This window comes from Ranitomeya variabilis, chromosome 3, assembly GCF_051348905.1.
Source record: "Ranitomeya variabilis isolate aRanVar5 chromosome 3, aRanVar5.hap1, whole genome shotgun sequence".
NCBI classification, from domain to species: Eukaryota; Metazoa; Chordata; class Amphibia; order Anura; family Dendrobatidae; genus Ranitomeya; species Ranitomeya variabilis.
This window is the reverse complement of record NC_135234.1, coordinates 1,472,068-1,495,447: the sequence shown is the minus strand read 5'-3', so window position 1 is coordinate 1,495,447 and position 23,380 is coordinate 1,472,068. Positions and strand designations below refer to the sequence as shown.

General features: G+C 51.0%; 1 protein-coding gene across 4 annotated transcripts in view; it reads left to right on the top strand.

Annotated features, from left to right (window-relative positions):
* Window positions 1-16,811, top strand: part of CBS (cystathionine beta-synthase) — a 66,008-nt gene extending 49,197 nt beyond the window's left edge. For 2 of the 4 annotated variants that reach the window (XM_077293535.1, XM_077293534.1), the window contains exons 6-16: window positions 7,081-7,215; window positions 7,420-7,489; window positions 8,228-8,319; window positions 8,613-8,738; window positions 14,335-14,419; window positions 14,532-14,637; window positions 14,729-14,806; window positions 15,510-15,644; window positions 15,843-15,951; window positions 16,072-16,156; window positions 16,495-16,811. In XM_077293535.1, the coding sequence (XP_077149650.1) occupies window positions 7,081-7,215; window positions 7,420-7,489; window positions 8,228-8,319; window positions 8,613-8,738; window positions 14,335-14,419; window positions 14,532-14,637; window positions 14,729-14,806; window positions 15,510-15,644; window positions 15,843-15,951; window positions 16,072-16,156; window positions 16,495-16,652 (1,179 nt within the window). In that variant the 3' untranslated portion in view covers window positions 16,653-16,811. Of the gene's footprint in view, window positions 1-7,080; window positions 7,216-7,419; window positions 7,490-8,227; window positions 8,320-8,612; window positions 8,739-14,334; window positions 14,420-14,531; window positions 14,638-14,728; window positions 14,807-15,509; window positions 15,645-15,842; window positions 15,952-16,071; window positions 16,157-16,491 lie in introns of all 4 variants that reach the window. The other 2 variants (XM_077293533.1, XM_077293532.1) reach the window with 1 other exon arrangement.
* Window positions 16,812-23,380: the final 6,569 nt, after the last annotated feature.

Below are 23,380 nucleotides of genomic sequence, written 5' to 3'. Positions count from 1 at the left end.
CCTGCTTGATGGCCTCATAGTCACCATCTTGTTCTTGAGGGAGGACAGCAAACGCCTCCAGAGCTTTTCCTCTCAGCCCTGGTGTCAGGTACCGTGCCCATTCTTGTGTAGGCAGCTGGTACTGTCTGCAGGTCTTCTCAAAGGCCCGCAGAAAAGTGTCCAAGTCCCCATCCTTTTCCATAACAGGAAAGTGGTCGGGCCGGGGCTTTGGTGTCTGAGCGCTGCTGGGCTCACGACTGGACTGGGACGACCCCTGCATTTGCAGTCGGGCCATCTGCAGCTGGTACTCCCGCTGCGCTTGGGCCTCTCGCTCGGCTCGCTGGGCCTCTCGCTCGGCTCTCTCTGCCTCTCGCTGGGCCTCTCGCTCAGCTCGGGCCTCAGCCTCCTGCCGGTATTGCTGAATCAGCTGCCGACGTCCCTCATGGTCGTCAGTGGGGAATTCTTTCAAGGCCGCCTGCAGGTGGGGGTCCAATTCGCCCGGATTGCTAACAGGGCCAGCATTCAGTGGTTGGACCTCTGCTGCAGCACCATGTTCGCGGGTGCTGGCATCTGCGGCTTCTGGGCCCTGTGAGTGGTCTAGAGCGGCTTCCCATTGCATCAGGGCTGCGACCAGTTCGCTTTTGTTTTTGCTTGCATAGTCAATGTGCTGTGACTTGCATAAGGCAACAAGGGTGTCTCTGGTCTGCTGTTCATAAAAGGCTTCTCCCAGCCCAACCATGGTTGCCAAATAAAAGATAGGATAGAAAAACGAAGAAAAAGGGAGGGGATAATTACCAGTACACAATTGTCTCACAACTAATAAACACTGAGTTCGTTCTCCAAACTTATTTGCGCAGAGTTCTCGCAAGAACTTTCTGCAAGTTTTTAGTGAAAGGAATGATTGCTCAAACCAAATCACTAATGCTCTAATATCCCACCGCCTTGCCACCAATATGTCACGATTCACACCGTGACTGTTAAGATCCCTTAGCCGCTGCCCACAATATGTCACGGATCGGGGTGACTTTAGACCAGCAGCCGGCTGTCACATGTGCAGGGGGCTTATCCTAGTTATCCCTCCACTGCCACAATGTGATGAAAAAAACACACGAGGCTATTGACCTCTTGTTTACAGCAGGGGCTTATTTTAGGTATCCCACTGCTCTTCAGTATACCATGAACTGCAGGGATTTGTGTATCCCGCTTGCAGTTCCACTTAAACCTTGCAGCTCTCTGGCGCCCCCCTTTCTCTCAGGTCAGATTAGGTACTGCACCTAGGGTGATTAGTCGCCAGAAACGCTGCCTGCTATGTACTGGCTATTGGGTGCACTGCAGCGACGCGATAACTACTCCCACTCAGGCAGGAACAATAATTATCAAGCCGCAGTCGCTACAGGGACCCCCAAAAGCTGGCACACGGTCGCTGCCACCAGCTCCCATTGAACGGGTCTGGAGCAAACCCCAAAAAAACAGTAGCGTAATTCCCTTCAGAGACAGGGTACGGTTTAGGGCAGGAAGAACGAACTAGTATTAAATAATATACCCCATAAATGATTTTTAGGCAGTGTTTATAAAAATATTTTACAAAGATGTTACAAATGAGACAATTGTAAATATGTACAAGGTAATTATAAAAATAAAAGGATTAAATGAAGAAAAGATAACACTCACATTTCTCAGATCATTGCATTGCAGGCAACAGGCTAGGAGCTTTCCATCTATCCCAGTGCATTGGCACTCGCAGTCTGGTCGCTTCAGGTAAAAACTCACAACTCTCCTCTCTTGGATGCCTGCCAGCACTTAAAACCTACAGTCTGTGACCTCACAGAAAGGGCCTGGTTTTCCAACTCCTCCTACCTCTTCGGTTTCACTAACTGGGCATTAAATATATCTGATGCCCGTAACTTCGCTACAGAACATAAAATAATCGCACCATACCCATCGTTCATCTCATAGTATCGTGGGCATTCCGATGAGATCAAATATGTCCTATTTGTCACGCACACTGACAGAGAAATCCCTACCTCTGTACCAGATGGAGCTACAAGCCTGTGATTAGAGTGATGCGTAGATCCTCCGAGTGTGATTATGACGATATATTTTGGTGTTCGTAACTTAAACGGTTTGCATAATATCTTCCAAAAACAGAACAAAGACCTTCCATGCGTTCTAGAAGTTTCTCTAACAGTTCCTGCTAACACAAATTTCTCTTGCAGCTATGCTAGTCGTAAATACCTTTCGTCAATAAAACTCCCCCACAAGGCAAGCTCTTCTACACAGACAGATAGAAACACAGGGAAGGAAAGAGAACCAGAGAGAGGGGGGGGTTTTAGCCCCCGCATGCTAGCAAGAAAACTAACTTATGATATTTCATACCATATCGTGACAGACGCAAAGACCCGTCCTTTTTCACGTAGAAGAACCCGGCTCCAACAGGGGATGTGGACCTCTGGATGAATCCCCGGGCCAAGCTGTCTGTGACGTATTCTGACATCGCCTGAGTCTCAGCAGGGGACAGTGGGTAGATTCGTCCTGTAGGAAAAGAGGCACCTGGAACCAAATCGATGGGACAATCATAAGGCCTGTGCGGGGGCAAGACCTCTGCTTCTCGTTTATCGAAGACGTCCGCATATGCCCAGTAGGCCTCCGGAAGTCCAGGCAAGGACGTAGGTGAGGGAGGCAAACGGATAGGCCGGACGGACAGCAGGCAATGGCTATGGCAGGCCGAACCCCAACGCTGGATCTCCCCACTTCGCCAGTCTATGACTGGCTCATGCATACGCAGCCATGGCAGACCGAGCAAGAAAGGTGGGGAGAGAGTGGGTAGCACGAGAAAGGCAATCCTCTCTGTATGGAGAGCTCCGATCTGAATCTCCACCTCACTCGTAATGCCCTCAACGGAGTCTTGTAGGGGTCTCCCATCAACGGAGGTGATGGTGCGGGGATGCTGCAGGGGGTGTATAGGGATGCCGAGGCGGAGAGCCATGTCTCGCTGAATAAAGTTACCTGCAGATCCCGAGTCCAAATACGCCAACTCTGAGAACCGCCTGTCACCAATTTTCACCTGTATGGAAACAGTTAATGGTAGAGAGGTATCACTCTCACCTAGGATGGCCTCTCTTACCTGTCCTAGGTGGAGGAGTTTTCCGGTCTTCTGGGACATTGCCGGCGGAAGTGGTTGGAGCCACCACAATAGAGACACAACCTCCGGGCGACTCTCTCCTCACGCTCCCGGGGACTCAGCCGGAGACGATCCACCTCCATGGGTTCGGGTGCTTCGGCAGACGAGGCGTTACCTGGTAACAGGGGCCTCTGAAAAGAGGGTGCCAATCGAGGTGGTCTTCTCTCCTGGGCTCTCTCCTTGGTGCGTTCTTGTAGGCGGCGGTCCATCCGGACGGCAAGGGAGATGTATTCGTCCAGGGTATCGGGGAGGTCTCGTACGGCAAGCTCGTCCTTCAGGCGACTGGATAACCCTCTCCGGAAGACACCAATCAGGGGCTCGTCAGACCAGCGAAGCTCCGAAGCCAAAGTGCGAAACTGTATGGCATATTGGCCAACCGAGAGAGTACCTTGCTGTAAGCTGAACAACTCCTCCGTGGCCGAAGCCACTCGACCTGGCTCATCAAAGATCTTCCGGAAGGTGTCCAAGAAGGACCGCAGATCAGATACAATGGGGTCCTCTCTCTCCAGTAGTGGGTTGAACCAGGCCAAGGCCTCGCCCTCCAGGTGTGATGCCAGAAAGGCCACTTTCGCCACATCCGTAGGGTATTGATGAGGGAGAAGCCTGAAATGCAGCTGACATTGGTTGATGAAACCCCTGCACATTTTTGGATCCCCAGAGTACCTGGTGGGTTTGCAGAGACGAGGGGAAGAGAAGACGCCTCCTACGGCAACGGGATCCAACACGGGTGCAGTAACCGGGGCAGGAGGAGACCGCTGTAGATTCGAGAGCCGCTCGTCCACAGACGTCATGTACTCCAGCATCTGGGTCTGTATCCGTTCTTGTTGATCCAGCTCTTGATGTAGATCTGCAAGATGAGAGGAGTAAGATGCATCCACCCCCTGAGGGGAACCTAGACGGGCCTCAAGGGTCCGCATGAACACAACCTGTTCCTGGCTCTGGCGGAGACTAGCAAGCTCCCTCTGAGCATCGAACCTGGCATCAGCGGGGTCCATGGCCTGGGCAAAATCTGTCACGCCCTACAGATGGGTCTATCGGGTGGACCCTCTGGACCGCAAATACAGCGGTTGCTGATACCAGGAAGGGAGAGCCAGACCAAGAAAGCAGGTTAAAAGCTTTATTGTAAAGTAATACAAATACTAGGGGAGACTCCCCAAAGGAGGGCCACAGGACCACAACACCAGGGTGCCTCTAAGGAGTCCAAGGCTTGGAGTGACCCCTATACAGGGATTTCCCCTTGACCACCAATAGAGGGTCCGATGAAGCAGACACCTGTGTTAAACCGACCTAGGAGGCTGGGGAGAAATGAACTGAAAAGACAGGGCAGAACGTGGAACTAGGAAGCAGGCTGAAGACTGCAGGGAACCGTCCAGGATCCAGGACACAGGATGCCGAGAAGGCCAGACACGATCCTAGGGGAAAAAGGAACACAGAGTAAGGCAGGCAAACTGGATTGGTAAGCATAGCAGGACAAGACCTGGAGCAGCAACTTCAGGATAATAGAAGTTGCCCAGGCGGAGTCCAGGAGTGACTGAGATCCTTTTATCCCTCCAGCCTGCAGGTGATAGGCCGGGAGGAGGGGCAGTGAGTAGGAACGGGCTGGCCGTTTAAGAAGCCAGAGAGCTGGCCTGCCCGCCCCCTATGCACTCCCTAGGAGAGGGAGAGGAACGAGGAAGTGCAGCAGACATGGGAGCAAGGACCCGGGCAGCATGTCTGCAGGGATGGGCCCCGGAGCGCCGGCGGATGACCGGAGCGTGACCCTGCTGGCTCAGGACAGAACCGGAGGAGGTAAGAACAGGCGGGGAAGAGAAAGTAGGTGCCCCGGACCGCGAGGTGGTGACAACACCCCTCTACCCTGGGTGGGGGAAGGGTATAGACAGAGGGCCGATTCAGGAGATAAGGCAATGTACGTTGGCGCAGCATCTTCGCCATCAGAAGTAATCCAGGGTACAGGGCGGGCTAGGGCGCCCACTAGTGTTAGGGACCGGGAAGGAGCCAGAGGTTCTGGGTCACCCGACAAGTCATGACAATATTTTAGAACTTTTTGGTATGACTGATACCTGGCATTTTAACACGGGTTGTGCGGCCAAAGTCTATATGGTACATGGGGCGCGAATGCGCTGCTCCACGCTGTATCATGGCTTTCTGGGTATGGTACATGGGGCAGCACGTGCTGCTCCACGCTGTATGATGACTTTCTGGGTGTGGTACATGGGGCGGCACGTGCTGCTCCACGTGGTATGATGGCTTTCTGGGTGTGGTACATGGGGCGGCACGTGCTGCTCCACACGGTATGATGACTTTCTGGGTGTGGTATATGGGGCGGCACGTGCTGCTCCACGCGGTATGATGGCTTTCTGGGTGTGGTACATGGGGCGGCACGTGCTGCTCCATGCTGTATGATGGCTTTCTGGGTGTGGTACATGGGGCGGCACTTGCTGCTCCACGCTGTACGATGGCTCTCTGGGTGTGATACATGGGGCGGCACGTGCTGCTCCATGCTGTATGAAGGCTCTCTGGTTGTGGTACATGGGGCGGCACGTGCTGCTCCATGCTGTATGAAGGCTCTCTGGGTGTGGTACATGGGGCGGCACGCGCTGCTCCATGCTGTATGTTGGCTCTCTGGGCGTGGTACATGGGGCGGCACGCGCTGCTCCATGCTGTATGAAGGCTCTCTGGTTGTGGTACATGGGGCGGCACGTGCTGCTCCATGCTGTATGAAGGCTCTCTGGGTGTGGTACATGGGGCGGCACGTGCTGCTCCATGCTGTATGATGGCTTTCTGGGTGTGGTACATGGGGCGGCACTTGCTGCTCCACGCTGTACGATGGCTCTCTGGGTGTGATACATGGGGCGGCACGTGCTGCTCCATGCTGTATGAAGGCTCTCTGGTTGTGGTACATGGGGCGGCACGTGCTGCTCCATGCTGTATGAAGGCTCTCTGGGTGTGGTACATGGGGCGGCACGCGCTGCTCCATGCTGTATGTTGGCTCTCTGGGCGTGGTACATGGGGCGGCACGCGCTGCTCCATGCTGTATGAAGGCTCTCTGGTTGTGGTACATGGGGCGGCACGTGCTGCTCCATGCTGTATGAAGGCTCTCTGGGTGTGGTACATGGGGCGGCACCTGCTGCTCCATGCTGTATGAAGGCTCTCTGGGTGTGGTACATGGAGCGGCACGCACTGCTCCACGCTGTATGTTTGCTCTCTGGGTGTGGTACATGGAGCGGCACGCACTGCTCCACGCTGTATGTTGGCTCTCTGGGTGTGGTACATGGGGCGGCACGTGCTGCTCCATGCTGTATGAAGGCTCTCTGGGTGTGGTACATGGGGCGGCACGTGCTGCTCCATGCTGTATGAAGGCTCTCTGGGTGTGGTACATGGGGCGGCACGTGCTGCTCCATGCTGTATGAAGGCTCTCTGGGTGTGGTACATGGGGCGGCACGTGCTGCTCCATGCTGTATGAAGGCTCTCTGGGTGTGGTACATGGAGCGGCACGTGCTGCTCCATGCTGTATGAAGGCTCTCTGGGTGTGGTACATGGAGCGGCACGCACTGCTCCACGCTGTATGTTGGCTCTCTGGGTGTGGTACTTGGGGCGGCACGCACTGCTCCACGCTGTATGAAGGCTCTCTGGGTGTGGTACATGGGGCGGCACGTGCTGCTCCATGCTGTATGAAGGCTCTCTGGGTGTGGTACATGGAGCTGCACGCGCTGCTCCATGCTGTATGAAGGCTCTCTGGGTGTGGTACATGGGGCGGCACGTGCTGCTCCATGCTGTATGAAGGCTCTCTGGGTGTGGTACATGGAGCGGCACGTGCTGCTCCACGCTGTATGAAGGCTCTCTGGGTGTGGTACATGGGGCGGCACGTGCTGCTCCAAGCTTTGTGGCTTTTTTACATGGCTGTGATCTTTTCTTCGCAGGTAGACGTTCTCCGTGCTCTGGGAGCAGAGATTGTCCGCACTCCCACCAGCGCCCGTTTTGATTCCCCGGAGTCACACGTTGGGGTTGCTTGGAGGCTTAAGAATGAGATCCCCAATTCTCACATCCTGGATCAGGTATTTGGACAGACATGTTGGCTTCTGGCTGTACAGGATGGCGGGCAGAGCTAGGCTCAGCACTAGTCCGGATAGATGAGCAGGCCCTACTCTGCTGGGCACTGAAGATCTGCCTTACCATTGGGTGGAGTATGAGGCCTCTTATGGCTGTCGTTGTGTGGTACCTGGACCATTATAGCTTATGCTCCTCTCTTTGTCCTCTAGTACCGGAACGCCAGCAATCCTCTTGCTCACTATGATAGTACCGCAGAGGAAATTATCCAGCAGTGTGATGGTAAGTGGGACATGGGGTGGCGGTATACAGTGTAGTTTACCTGTGTTGAGGGAGGATCTGGAGTGACCCTTCACTGTTGACTCAGTGATTTTCAAATTCATCCACAGAGCGTTGCCGGCAACTGAAAATGACCAGACGGAGACGTGTGTCTCTGTTTGGGAGGATCGAGCAGATCTCTGACCCCCTGTTTATTGTGTCGCACTTTTCTTAATCTTATCAAGTTATACTTGAACCAATCAACATAAGAACACGCTCACAGTTCTTAACCTATAAGAATGCAGGAACAGCCTGTACGTCAAGGTCTCGTAGAACAATAACCTTCAGTCTCATGCTCTTGTTCAAACTAGAACAATCAAGGTCTCATAACAACTATGAACTTTTACCTAGTAACAGAATTTATCTCAAAACAGCAAGATGGAGTCGAAAAGCACAAAATGAAGCCTGCTTTTATTTTTCTTAGTTTAACCCTTCACACCTGCACCAAGAGTGATGGCTACAGTTATTCTGCTATGTAAAGGCTGGGCTCAGTATGAGACCTAGAAAGTCCACCCTCTGTCTAGAGATCCGTTCTCTGGCTTGTGGGGTGATCGGCCTAAAACGACAGGCTCTGACAGACAGTGAGGGATCTCTGCAGACAATGCGGTGTAGAACATGTAGATCTCATATTCTGATGATCAGGCCGCTTCTGAGCCAGTGATACAGGTGGGATAATCCTTTTTGATCCCTGTTTCTACGCAGGACGAGTGGAGATGGTGGTGGTTGGCGCTGGAACTGGAGGGACAATTACTGGGCTTGCACGAAAACTGAAGGAAAAGTGTCCAAACTGCAAGGTGAGGAGGATGAATGTCACGTGTGCTGCGCTCATCTGATATGTACGACGCAAAGCAACCAAAGTTTTACTGAGGCCCTCAGACTGAAAAAGGTTGTGCCCCCCCTCCCCCGATCAGATCTAGAAGGTGGAGTAACACCCGATGCTGCTCCAGATGAGAAATGCTCATACATGGTGGTGAGCCGATTCCCATATGGTCCCCACTACCTCGTTGTTAGTACTTCTCTTTACATGACTTGTAAAGTTGTTATGGGACCTATACAGGAGGCTTGAATAAAAGTGGTGTCTTGCCAGGTGGTCGGGGTGGATCCAGAAGGTTCAATTCTAGCTGAGCCTGAGGAGCTGAACCAAACTGAAAAGACGGGATACGAGGTGGAAGGGATCGGATATGACTTCATTCCCACTGTGCTGGACCGAACGGTAGGAAATCATACATATCTTGTTGATGAGAGAAAGTAGATTAATGAACCAGTAGCCGTTGAGTTATTGGTCATAGTAATCTGCAGCAGAGAAGAAGCCACTGTACAGCTGGTGATCGTAGTGATCTGCACTGTGGAGGAGGAGCTGGAGTATCGGTGATCGTAGTGATCTGCACTGTGGAGGAGTAGCTGGAGTATCGGTGATCGTAGTGATCTGCACTGTGTAGGAGTATCGGTGATCGTAGTGATCTGCACTGTGTAGGAGTATCGGTGATCGTAGTGATCTGCACTGTGGAGGAGTATCGGTGATCGTAGTGATCTGCACTGTGGAGGAGTATCGGTGATCGTAGTGATCTGCACTGTGGAGGAGTATCGGTGATCGTAGTGATCTGCACTGTGGAGGAGGAGCTGGGTTATCGGTGATCGTAGTGATCTGCACTGTGTAGGAGTATCGGTGATCGTAGTGATCTGCACTGTGGAGGAGTATCGGTGATCGTAGTGATCTGCACTGTGTAGGAGTATCGGTGATCGTAGTGATCTGCACTGTGGAGGAGTATCGGTGATCGTAGTGATCTGCACTGTGTAGGAGTATCGGTGATCGTAGTGATCTGCACTGTGTAGGAGTATCGGTGATCGTAGTGATCTGCACTGTGTAGGAGTATCGGTGATCGTAGTGATCTGCACTGTGGAGGAGTATCGGTGATCGTAGTGATCTGCACTGTGGAGGAGTATCGGTGATCGTAGTGATCTGCACTGTGGAGGAGTATCGGTGATCGTAGTGATCTGCACTGTGGAGGAGTATCGGTGATCGTAGTGATCTGCACTGTGGAGGAGGAGCTGGGTTATCGGTGATCGTAGTGATCTGCACTGTGTAGGAGTATCGGTGATCGTAGTGATCTGCACTGTGGAGGAGTATCGGTGATCGTAGTGATCTGCACTGTGTAGGAGTATCGGTGATCGTAGTGATCTGCACTGTGTAGGAGTATCGGTGATCGTAGTGATCTGCACTGTGTAGGAGTATCGGTGATCGTAGTGATCTGCACTGTGGAGGAGTATCGGTGATCGTAGTGATCTGCACTGTGGAGGAGTATCGGTGATCGTAGTGATCTGCACTGTGTAGGAGTATCGGTGATCGTAGTGATCTGCACTGTGGAGGAGTATCGGTGATCGTAGTGATCTGCACTGTGGAGGAGTATCGGTGATCGTAGTGATCTGCACTGTGTAGGAGTATCGGTGATCGTAGTGATCTGCACTGTGTAGGAGTATCGGTGATCGTAGTGATCTGCACTGTGGAGGAGTATCGGTGATCGTAGTGATCTGCACTGTGGAGGAGTATCGGTGATCGTAGTGATCTGCACTGTGGAGGAGTATCGGTGATCGTAGTGATCTGCACTGTGGAGGAGTATCGGTGATCGTAGTGATCTGCACTGTGGAGGAGGAGCTGGGTTATCGGTGATCGTAGTGATCTGCACTGTGTAGGAGTATCGGTGATCGTAGTGATCTGCACTGTGGAGGAGTATCGGTGATCGTAGTGATCTGCACTGTGTAGGAGTATCGGTGATCGTAGTGATCTGCACTGTGTAGGAGTATCGGTGATCGTAGTGATCTGCACTGTGTAGGAGTATCGGTGATCGTAGTGATCTGCACTGTGGAGGAGTATCGGTGATCGTAGTGATCTGCACTGTGGAGGAGTATCGGTGATCGTAGTGATCTGCACTGTGGAGGAGTATCGGTGATCGTAGTGATCTGCACTGTGGAGGAGTATCGGTGATCGTAGTGATCTGCACTGTGGAGGAGTATCGGTGATCGTAGTGATCTGCACTGTGGAGGAGTATCGGTGATCGTAGTGATCTGCACTGTGGAGGAGTATCGGTGATCGTAGTGATCTGCACTGTGGAGGAGTATCGGTGATCGTAGTGATCTGCACTGTGGAGGAGTATCGGTGATCGTAGTGATCTGCACTGTGTAGGAGTATCGGTGATCGTAGTGATCTGCACTGTGTAGGAGTATCGGTGATCGTAGTGATCTGCACTGTGGAGGAGTATCGGTGATCGTAGTGATCTGCACTGTGGAGGAGTATCGGTGATCGTAGTGATCTGCACTGTGGAGGAGTATCGGTGATCGTAGTGATCTGCACTGTGGAGGAGTATCGGTGATCGTAGTGATCTGCACTGTGGAGGAGGAGCTGGGTTATCGGTGATCGTAGTGATCTGCACTGTGTAGGAGTATCGGTGATCGTAGTGATCTGCACTGTGGAGGAGTATCGGTGATCGTAGTGATCTGCACTGTGTAGGAGTATCGGTGATCGTAGTGATCTGCACTGTGGAGGAGTATCGGTGATCGTAGTGATCTGCACTGTGGAGGAGTATCGGTGATCGTAGTGATCTGCACTGTGTAGGAGTATCGGTGATCGTAGTGATCTGCACTGTGTAGGAGTATCGGTGATCGTAGTGATCTGCACTGTGTAGGAGTATCGGTGATCGTAGTGATCTGCACTGTGGAGGAGCTGGGTTATCGGTGATCGTAGTGATCTGCACTGTGGAGGAGTATCGGTGATCGTAGTGATCTGCACTGTGGAGGAGTATCGGTGATCGTAGTGATCTGCACTGTGGAGGAGTATCGGTGATCGTAGTGATCTGCACTGTGGAGGAGGAGCTGGGTTATCGGTGATCGTAGTGATCTGCACTGTGGAGGAGTATCGGTGATCGTAGTGATCTGCACTGTGTAGGAGTATCGGTGATCGTAGTGATCTGCACTGTGGAGGAGTATCGGTGATCGTAGTGATCTGCACTGTGGAGGAGTATCGGTGATCGTAGTGATCTGCACTGTGGAGGAGTATCGGTGATCGTAGTGATCTGCACTGTGGAGGAGTATCGGTGATCGTAGTGATCTGCACTGTGGAGGAGTATCGGTGATCGTAGTGATCTGCACTGTGGAGGAGTATCGGTGATCGTAGTGATCTGCACTGTGTAGGAGTATCGGTGATCGTAGTGATCTGCACTGTGGAGGAGTATCGGTGATCGTAGTGATCTGCACTGTGGAGGAGTATCGGTGATCGTAGTGATCTGCACTGTGGAGGAGTATCGGTGATCGTAGTGATCTGCACTGTGGAGGAGTATCGGTGATCGTAGTGATCTGCACTGTGGAGGAGGAGCTGGGTTATCGGTGATCGTAGTGATCTGCACTGTGTAGGAGTATCGGTGATCGTAGTGATCTGCACTGTGGAGGAGTATCGGTGATCGTAGTGATCTGCACTGTGGAGGAGTATCGGTGATCGTAGTGATCTGCACTGTGTAGGAGTATCGGTGATCGTAGTGATCTGCACTGTGTAGGAGTATCGGTGATCGTAGTGATCTGCACTGTGGAGGAGTATCGGTGATCGTAGTGATCTGCACTGTGGAGGAGTATCGGTGATCGTAGTGATCTGCACTGTGGAGGAGTATCGGTGATCGTAGTGATCTGCACTGTGGAGGAGGAGCTGGGTTATCGGTGATCGTAGTGATCTGCACTGTGTAGGAGTATCGGTGATCGTAGTGATCTGCACTGTGGAGGAGTATCGGTGATCGTAGTGATCTGCACTGTGGAGGAGTATCGGTGATCGTAGTGATCTGCACTGTGTAGGAGTATCGGTGATCGTAGTGATCTGCACTGTGTAGGAGTATCGGTGATCGTAGTGATCTGCACTGTGTAGGAGTATCGGTGATCGTAGTGATCTGCACTGTGGAGGAGTATAGGTGATTGTAGTGATCTGCACTGTGGAGGAGGAGCTGGAGTATCGGTGATCGTAGTGATCTGCACTGTGTAGGAGGAGCTGGAGTATCGGTGATCGTAGTGATCTGCACTGTGGAGGAGGAGCTGGGGTATCGGTGATCGTAGTGATCTGCACTGTGGAGGAGGAGCTGGGGTATCGGTGATCGTAGTGATCTGCACTGTGGAGGAGTATAGGTGATCGTAGTGATCTGCACTGTGGAGGAGTAGCTGGAGTATCGGTGATCGTAGTGATCTGCACTGGAGGAGGAGCTTGGGTATCGGTGATCGTAGTGATCTGCACTGTGGAGGAGTATAGATGATCGTAGTGATCTGCACTGTGTAGGAGTAGCTGGAGTATCGGTGATCTGCACTGTGGAGGAGGAGCTGGGGCATCGGTGATCGTAGTGATCTGCACTGTGTAGGAGGAGCTGGAGTATCGGTGATCGTAGTGATCTGCACTGTGGAGGAGGAGCTGGAGTATCCGTGATCGTAGTGATCTGCACTGTGTAGGAGGAGCTGGAGTATCGGTGATCGTAGTGATCTGCACTGTGGAGGAGGAGCTGGGGTATCGGTGATCGTAGTGATCTGCACTGTGGAGGAGGAGCTGGAGTATCGGTGATCTGCACTGTGGAGGAGGAGCTGGGGCATCAGTGATCGTAGTGATGTGCACTGTGTAGGAGGAGCTGGAGTATCGGTGATCGTAGTGATCTGCACTGTGGAGGAGGAGCTGGAGTATCGGTGATCGTAGTGATCTGCACTGTGTAGGAGGAGCTGGAGTATCGGTGATTGTAGTGATCTGCACTGTGTAGGAGTATCGGTGATCGTAGTGATCTGCACTGTGGAGGAGGAGCTGGGTTATCGGTGATCGTAGTGATCTGCACTGTGGAGGAGTATAGGTGATTGTAGTGATCTGCACTGTGGAGGAGGAGCTGGAGTATCGGTGATCGTAGTGATCTGCACTGTGGAGGAGGAGCTGGAGTATCGGTGATCGTAGTGATCTGCACTGTGGAGGAGGAGCTGGGGTATTGGTGATCGTAGTGATCTGCACTGTGGAGGAGGAGCTGGGGTATCGGTGATCGTAGTGATCTGCACTGTGGAGGAGTATAGGTGATCGTAGTGATCTGCACTGTGGAGGAGTAGCTGGAGTATCGGTGATCGTAGTGATCTGCACTGTGGAGGAGGAGCTGGGGTATCGGTGATCGTAGTGATCTGCACTGTGGAGGAGTATCGGTGATCGTAGTGATCTGCACTGGAGGAGGAGCTTGGGTATCGGTGATCGTAGTGATCTGCACTGTGGAGGAGTATAGATGATCGTAGTGATCTGCACTGTGGAGGAGTATAGATGATCGTAGTGATCTGCACTGTGGAGGAGTATAGATGATCGTAGTGATCTGCACTGTGTAGGAGTAGCTGGAGTATCGGTGATCTGCACTGTGGAGGAGGAGCTGGGGCATCGGTGATCGTAGTGATCTGCACTGTGTAGGAGGAGCTGGAGTATCGGTGATCGTAGTGATCTGCACTGTGTAGGAGGAGCTGGAGTATCGGTGATCGTAGTGATCTGCACTGTGTAGGAGGAGCTGGAGTATCAGTGATCTGCACTGTGGAGGAGTATCGGTGATCGTAGTGATCTGCACTGTGGAGGAGGAGCTGGAGTATCGGTGATCGTAGTGATCTGCACTGTGGAGGAGGAGCTGGAGTATCGGTGATCGTAGTGATCTGCACTGTGGAGGAGGAGCTGGAGTATCGGTGATCGTAGTGGTCTGCAGATGTGGAGGGATAGTTGGAGATCTCTGGGCAGGACAGCGTGATCTTGTTTGTCCCGACATTCCTGCTTCTGTATCTGGCAGGTGGTTGATAAATGGTACAAGTCAAACGATGAAGAGTCTTTCTCTATGGCCCGAGCACTGATCAAGGAGGAAGGACTGCTGTGTGGTGAGTTAGTGCTGGACAGTAGTGCCATGATGATGTGGGTCACACTGTTGGCGAATGATCCTGTTGGTCGTCCTCTGCTAATGAGTGATGATGATGACTTTCTCTCTGGCAGGCGGCAGTTCTGGCAGTGCCATGAGTGTTGCTGTGAATGCTGCACAAGAGCTGGAAGAAGGACAGAGATGTGTGGTGATCCTGCCGGACTCTGTGCGGAATTACATGTAAGGTTCTGAGTCCATGATGCCACCGGGCATTGCACGACATCTACTGGGGCAGATGGGAGAATCACTAACACATTTTATTTGTTGTCAGGTCCAAGTTCCTTAGTGATAAATGGATGACTCAGAAACAGTTCCTAAAGGTGGAGGAACTGGAGGGCAGTAAACCCTGGTAAGAGTAGGCGCCATCTTTTCCTTTTAGGGTTCCCCTCCAGGATATTTTGGTCTGATCTCTGAGTTAACCGTCTGTGGACTCTAAGGTCATGTGCACACGTTCAGTATTTTTCGCGTTTTTTTCGCGTTTTTTCGCTATAAAAACGTGATAAAAACGCGAAAAAAACGCTAACCTATGCCTCCTATTATTTACAGTGTATTCCGCATTTTTTGTGCAAATGTTGCGATTTTTTTCCGCGAAAAAATCGCATCGCGGAAAAAAAAGCAACATGTTCATTAAAAATGCGGAATTGCGGGGATTCCGCACACCTAGGAGTGCATTAATCTGCTTACTTCCCGCACGGGGCTGTGCACACCATGCGGGAAGTAAGCAGATTATGTGCGGTTGGTACCCAGGGTGGAGGAGAGGAGACTCTCCTCCACGGACTGGGCACCATATAATTGGTCAAAAAAAAAAATTTATGCCCCATGCTCGTCATTTTCTGCAGCTGTTTGTTGGCTCCCAACTTATTGGACATGTTTGAGTAGATTTTATCATGTCGTCGTCCAGTATGAAGTTTCTGCTCCCATTGATAAAGCCACCAATGTGCATTGTAGCCTTCATGGTTGAGCTAGTATCACATTTGTTGTGTATCGCACGATGCTGCCATGCACCCGATTGTCACTTCCCGCACCTATATTCCATCGTTTGTCACCCTCAGGTGGTGGAACGTCAAGGTTTCGTCATTATCTCTTTCTGCTCCCCTGACCGTCCTCCCAACAGTCAGCTGCAACCAGACAATCCAGCTTCTCCGAGAAAAAGGTTTTGACCAAGTTCCCATTGTGTCTGAGTCCGGGTGAGTCGCGGCACAGCGTGCGCTCATAAATCCAGCTCGGGTTGTACTGCGGTTTATGACTACTATAAGTTATTTTTTTGTTCTCCCAGAGTCTCCTTCCTCTCCTCTAGATGACCGTGCATTGCTGTTGTCATTTATACCACTGTCCATGGTGGCGATGTCTCTTCTAACCATTCAGGCCTGTGTTATATCTTACAGGTTAGTGCTTGGCATGGTGACCCTTGGGAATATGCTGTCATCGGTGTTGGCTGGGAAGGTGAAATCCTCAGATCCTGTTGCCAAAGTAATTTACAAGCAATTTACTCAGGTACAGCGGGAGCTTGTGGGGTCACTTGTATCAGTAATTGGAGACCTGACAGATTGGCGTCTTTCATGTCTGCCCACTCGGTAGTAGACGTATGTATCCATGACCATCTCCCCGTTCTAGGTGCACCTCATGGACAATCTGGGGAAACTTTCCCGCATCCTGGAGACGGATCACTTCGCTCTTGTAGTTCATGAGCAAATTCAGTGTAAGTTGCTGCATAGTTCCTGCCTCTTTTCTCTCTTACCTTATATATATATTTTGCTTTATATTCTTATCCTACAACAAAAACTTGCTGAAAAAGACTTTTGACATCTTCATGACTATTTTGGACTGCTCCTACAAAGTCTGCAATGATGTGACAGACTTGGGGAAAGCCTGCCCAACAAGTTCATGAGAAGGGTCCCTTATGCCAGCAATGTTACTCCAGTCTTGTGTAGGTGTAATTCATGAAGTGTGCATGCATCCATCACTAACACTGGCCTACACCACGCCAGCCTGTAAGAATCGGCTCTACCTTCCTAAGTTTGGGCTGTCTCTCAGCAGATCACAACGATGGCTCCTCCAGTAAGAAGCAGATGGTTTTTGGGGTGGTCACTGCTATTGATCTCCTAAACTTTGTGACGCGTGAGCGGGAACGGCGAGTCAGTGAATCCAGTGACAGGGACCCAAGTGAAAGGACCCGACATTTCAGCGCTTCTTAGATGGAAGAAGTGAGAGAATCCCGTGCTGTCCGGTGTCTCGCATAACGAAGGAGGAAACTTTACTGCATGAAGGTCAACTTTAATGTCATGTTACATAACGATTGCTTTGTATTTTATGGAAGAAGCTCTGAACCAATAAATGACGTTGCATCAATGGTGCTCCGGTGTCGTGTTTCTCTGGTGGCATTTGTGGTATCATGCTGTTCTGTTCAGCGCTCCGTTCTGAAGGTTTATGGGTATTTCTGCTGTCTCTCTGTACACAGGATGGATTTGATAACCAATAATGGTCAAAGTGAGAATTGTGTTTTGTATGAATAACGCTGGTTAAAAAAAAAAAAAGGTAATGCCCTAATCCTCATAACAGATCTCATGCATCAGAAAAATTCTCATGGTGATCTGCTGAGAAGTCACTGAGCTTGAACTGCGGTGACCTCATCACTGGCTTTTTCCCATGTTGCTGAGGTCACCGAAGTTCCTTCCTGCTGGGAACGCAGCCTCACTGACCGGAGGTAACCTCGATGACGTCACGGACGCTGCGCTCGCAGCAGCACCTTTATCAGTGGTTCTCAGCCGGGACGGTCCCATCTTGGCACCGTGCAGGTTTAAAACTTAATCCCCAGGCGTGGATTACGGCGTGGCACAGAATGACTGAGAGGTGAGGGATATTTTTGTGTTTTATTTTAGTTTTATTACAGCAGACGAGGGCTTCGGTTGAATTAGGCGTTGGGTGAGTATAACTGTGTTTTGTTATTTTTAAATAAGAAAGTGAAACTGTGTTTAGTCTTATTTCAAACAAAGGACTTTATTCTGGCTATGTCTTCATTACTAATCCTATAGTTACATGGTAAATAAATAGGTGTCTCATATACGCCTCTCCATTACTAATCCGTGGGCTTGATGTCACCTGACAATACAAAGGTGACATCAACCCCACAAATATGAACCCACCTGCCACCGCGACAGGACAAGTGGGAAGAGCCGGGCACAGCGCCAGTATTTGCGCATCGAATAGATGTACCTTTTCTGGGCGGCTGCGGGCTGCTATTTTTAGGTTAGGGGGTCAATATCCATGGCCCCTTACCAGCCTGAGAATACCATCCCCCACCTGTCTGCTTTAGCAAGGCTGGTTGTCAAAAATGGGGGGACCCCATGACATTTTTATTATTAGAGCGCAGGAGGGGCAGATGATGAATCCTCTCATCAGATGCTTCTGCTGTTACTGTTATTAGCGGCAGCAGTTGTAGGCTGATGGGAGTAATAGTCCCATCAGCTGCCTGCTGTCATTGTTCTCACTTGAATACAACTCTCATCATTCTCCCTGCACGCTCACGCTGGCAGAGCAGGGGAGAACGATGGTAATAGTCTTAAGCACCCGGTGCAGGGGAACAGCGCTAACTGTACCGCTCCTTCTCAGGCGCCGGGACATCTCATACTGATGACATCCCAGTGTGTCATCCTTGTGCGGGACATTTTGCGGTCCGTGCTGAAGGTAAAAAAACGGACATGTCTACGTGTGGGTCACACGGACATTTGCACATACCCATTCACTTGAATGGGTCTATATGTGTAAGGGTCTCCGGTACGTGTGAAAACTGTCACCATACATCGCAATGATGCGGACGTGTGAAAGAGCCCTAAAACACACAAATCAGTGAACAAGAAATGGCGTACAAGTACTTCTGACTAGCGGTGGCGGTGAGCAGTCTGAGGAGAGACAGCATACGCGTGCTTCTGACGAGGAGTGACAAGTGCTTCTGACTAGCGGTGGCGGTGAGCAGTCTGAGGAGAGACGGCGTACAAGTGCTACTGACGAGGAGTGACAAGTGCTTCTGACGAGCGGTGGCGGTGAACAGTCTGAGGAGAGACGGCGTACGTGTGCTTCTGAGGAGAGACGGCGTACAAGTGCTTCTGACGAGCGGTGGCGGTGAGCAGTCTGAGGAGAGACGGCGTACAAGTGCTTCTGACGAGGAGTGACAAGTGCTTCTGACAAGCGGTGGCGGTGAGCAGTCTGAGGAGAGACGGCGTACAAGTACTTCTGACTAGCGGTGAGCAGTCTGAGGAGAGACGGCGTACAAGTGCTTCTGACGAGCGGTGGCGGTGAGCAGTCTGAGGAGAGACGGCGTACAAGTACTTCTGACTAGCGGTGAGCAGTCTGAGGAGAGACGGCGTACAAGTGCTTCTGACGAGCGGTGGCGGTGAGCAGTCTGAGGAGAGACGGCGTACAAGTACTTCTGACTAGCGGTGAGCAGTCTGAGGAGAGACGGCGTACGAGTGCTTCTGACGAGCGGTGGCGGTGAACAGTCTGAGGAGAGACGGCGTACGTGTGCTTCTGAGGAGAGACGGCGTACAAGTGCTTCTGACGAGCGGTGGCGGTGAGCAGTCTGAGGAAAGACAAGTGCTTCTGACGAGCGGTGGCGGTGAGCAGTCTGAGGAGAGACGGCGTACAAGTACTTCTGACTAGCGGTGAGCAGTCTGAGGAGAGACGGCGTACAAGTGCTTCTGACGAGCGGTGGCGGTGAGCAGTCTGAGGAGGGACGGCGTACAAGTACTTCTGACTAGCGGTGAGCAGTCTGAGGAGAGACGGCGTACAAGTGCTTCTGACGAGCGGTGGCGGTGAGCAGTCTGAGGAGGGACGGCGTACAAGTACTTCTGACTAGCGGTGAGCAGTCTGAGGAGAGACGGCGTACGAGTGCTTCTGACGAGCGGTGGCGGTGAGCAGTCTGAGGAGAGACGGCGTACAAGTACTTCTGACTAGCGGTGAGCAGTCTGAGGAGAGACGGCGTACGAGTGCTTCTGACGAGCGGTGGCGGTGAACAGTCTGAGGAGAGACGGCGTACGTGTGCTTCTGAGGAGAGACGGCGTACAAGTGCTTCTGACGAGCGGTGGCGGTGAGCAGTCTGAGGAAAGACAAGTGCTTCTGACGAGCGGTGGCGGTGAGCAACCTGATATATAGTAAAAACACAGCCAAGTCAATCGGTTTCCCAGTTCGTCCCATCGATGTTGGGGTACACTGTGGGTGTACAGTATAAGTTGACTAGATAAATTAGATTATTCATAATACATTTACATTCTTAAAATTGTCAGGGTTGCTCGCTAATGTTCTCCCGATCGTTTAGTGGTCCCATCAAGTGTTTGATCCAATAGTTCATTGTTGCACTACTATACACACACTGTAAGCACATGATCCGTCGGGAACATATTTTCTACTAAACTATAACTCTGTAGAGTGTACAATTCTATATAAAGAGTAATACCTGGCCGTCCGCCCCATAGAGCAGAGGAGGCGTCTGTGCTGAATGTGAAGACCGTCATGTCCGATGGCGACGACTGTGACGGGTCAGAAATGAGCACAAGATAACAAGGTCCCAGGTGATCGGATATTTCCCAATCTCACAAAATCAAAGTAACGGATCTTGGTGAGAAGTTAATTAAAAGTTCAGGTTTACGTAGATGAAAATGTCGCCCTTACCTAAGGCTTAGATGACCGTAGTGCAGCCACAGTGGTGGACTAATGTCTACAGCGACCTGTCCCTCAATCCTCCACAGCAAAACAAAACTTTCAGAGCCCTGAAAACAACGGCGGTCGCATATAGGTCTGGAAAAGAGGCATTGCTCAATGCTGCATAATGGAGACCTGAAAACGACGGTGGTCACATATGGTGCACGTAAGATGTAGATGAAGTGCATGAGAAAACTGCAGCTCACAGGGAAGTCGAGGAGACCCTCATCATCCAGGGCGTCCAAGGAGATCATCCTCATCAGGTCTGGATGAAGTAAAGGCAGGAGCATTAACCCTGCAAGGCCCAATCGGTCAGTATACAGTGGGAGAATAAGTATTTGATAACTTGCTGATGGTGTAAGTTGCCCACTGACAGAGATGAACAGTCTAGAATTTTAAGGGTAGGTTAATTTTAACATCGAGAGATAGAATATCACAAATAAAATCCAGAAAATCACATAGTATAAATTATATACATTTATTTGCATTTTTTTCCTCTTGGGTCATCAGGCGAGGTCATATGCACTCTTAGAATCAAGGCCAAGTGTCCACTGCCCACCCTGCTGGTACTCACAAATGGCGAGGCACTGACAACACCAATCACGTAGATTTAAGTCTCGCCTGTGAATTAGTCAGACTAGTTGCATACATAGGAAGCATTACCTGAGGGCACACCTGCTGCTACTATGTGGCCAAACACCGACCTACCACCGTTACCTTACAGGACCTTCCACTAGATTGTAGTGGCGCGGCTCAGACAGGACCTTCCTGCAGCGACGCATCAGCCGTCACATGACCTGCACCAATCACGTGATGAATCACATGATCACAGCTCCAGGGATCCTGCGTGTACTTCAATTAAAAAAAAAAGCAAAAGGATAAATAATGCCTGAGGGGGTGACCTCCAATAAAAGCAGGGGTCATGTGTCACACTAGAGAATTCCTGCATCAGCCATCTTCCCAGAGTCATGGGAACCGTTCACTCTCCCTGTCATTCAATATAGAATGTTAATTATTTGGAGAGAGGGGAAGCTTCAACTGGAGTGAAGGCCACATCCTGGTCCAACCTCAAAAACGACACGGACCAATACAAAGGAGGCAAAACGTGCCCAGTACAAGCTCTGGCCATCGTACATTGTCCTGCACCAGTTATTATTATTATTATTATACATTTTTATAGCGCCATTTATTCCATGGTGCTTTACATGTTAACAGGGCAAATATAGACAAGTACAATAAACATGAGTAAAACAAGGCACACACAAGTACAGGAGGAGAGAGGACCCTGCCCCCGAGGGCTCACAGTCTGCAGGGGATGGGTGAGGATACACTAGGAGAGAGGACCCTGCCCACGAGGGCTCACAGTCTGCAGGGGATGGGTGAGGATACACTAGGATAGAGGACCCTGCCCGCGAGGGCTCGCAGTCAGCAGGGGATGGGTGAGGATACACTAGGAGAGAGGACCCTGCCCTGGAGGGCTCACAGTCTGCAGGGGATGGGTGAGGATTAGGGTTGAGCGACTTTCATTTTTTTAAGATCGAGTCTGGTTTTGTGAAACCCGATTTAGTCCAGAGTCGAGTCGAGTGAAGTCGGCCGATTATCGCTAAAAGTCGGGGATCGACCGAAACACGAAACCCAATGCAAGTCAATGGGGAAGCATAGCCGGCAGTGAGTGGAGGCCAGGAAAACACCTACAGTGCACATTTTACTGCCAAAAACATCCATTCTTGTTTTCTGAAGCTTGTCAATCTTAATTAACTTTATAATAATAGTTGGGCACTGGAAATTGGGGGTCATTTGGCAAAAGTTGTGGGGGTAGGGCTGGTTCAAGGTTTTAGTGGGCCCAGGAAACATGGACTACGTCATGGCGGTGGAGCAGGGAGAGGTAAGTATTTCAACGTTGCAAGTGCTGTGATCCTGAGCAAGCAGGGGGGGCCCACTCGTTCGCATTGGCACTGGCACAGGGCCCCTCAAAGTACGGCGGTGTGTTTGCATGGCGGGGGCGCCTCCCACCAGCAGCGACACTTTTGCGTACTCTGAGTGGCCCTGTGCCAGTGACGTCGCCAACGAGTATGCCCCCCCACCTGATGAAGGAACCTGCACTTTCATCTGCACCTTCCTCTTTGTCCCTGTGTAAGGTGGTATAATATGCGGGAAGGGGAACCTTACTTTCAGCAGGGTCAGATTCTGGCTGTGTAGAGTACAAGGGGAATGTAGTGGTCTAGGTCAATGTACCAGCAGACTCATCTAGCAGTGGCTGGGCAATGGGCAGGATGATGAGGAAACAGATATAGGGCCAAAGAATAAAGTAGGCTAAATGCAGATCAAAATTGGTAACAGGACTAAACAGGCGGCATTGCTTTGTTCAGTGGAGTAGCAAACCCAAGAGCAGCAGACACTGTTTCAAGGGCCTAACCACACTAGTAGGCCAAATGCAGTTTAATATCTGATAGTATAGGCCGAAAGCCAGAATGTGGAAGCTCAGCTTTGTTCAGTTGAGGACAACACCAGGGAGGGGCAGACACCGTTAGTAGGCCCTAACCACCATTTTGTTTTTTAAAAAACACTTAATGAGAGCCAGAAGGTTGAAGCTCAGCTTTATTCAGTTGAGGGCAACACCAGGGAGGGGCAGACACCGTTAGTAGGCCCTAACCACCATTTTGTTTTTTAAAAAACACTTAATGAGAGCCAGAAGGTTGAAGCTCAGCTTTATTCAGTTGAGGGCAACACCAGGGAGGGGCAGACACCGTTAGTAGGCCGGAACCAGCAATGTGTTTAAAAACAGCAGTTAATCAGAGCCAGAAGGTTGAAGCTCAGCTTTATTCAGTTGAGGGCAACACCAGGCAGGGGCAGACACCGTTAGTAGGCCGGAACCACCATTTTGTTTTTTAAAAAACACTTAATGAGAGCCAGAAGGTTGAAGCTCAGCTTTATTCAGTTGAGGGCAACACCAGGCAGGGGCAGACACCGTTAGTAGGCCGGAACCAGCAATGTGTTTAAAAACAGCAGTTAATCAGAGCCGGAAGGTAGAAGCTCAGCTTTATTCAGTTGAGGGCAACACCAGGGAGGGGCAGAAGCCGTTAGTAGGCCCTAACCACCATTTTGTTTTTTAAAAAACACTTAATGAGAGCCAGAAGGTTGAAGCTCAGCTTTATTCAGTTGAGGGCAACACCAGGCAGGGGCAGACACCGTTAGTAGGCCGGAACCAGCAATGTGTTTAAAAACAGCA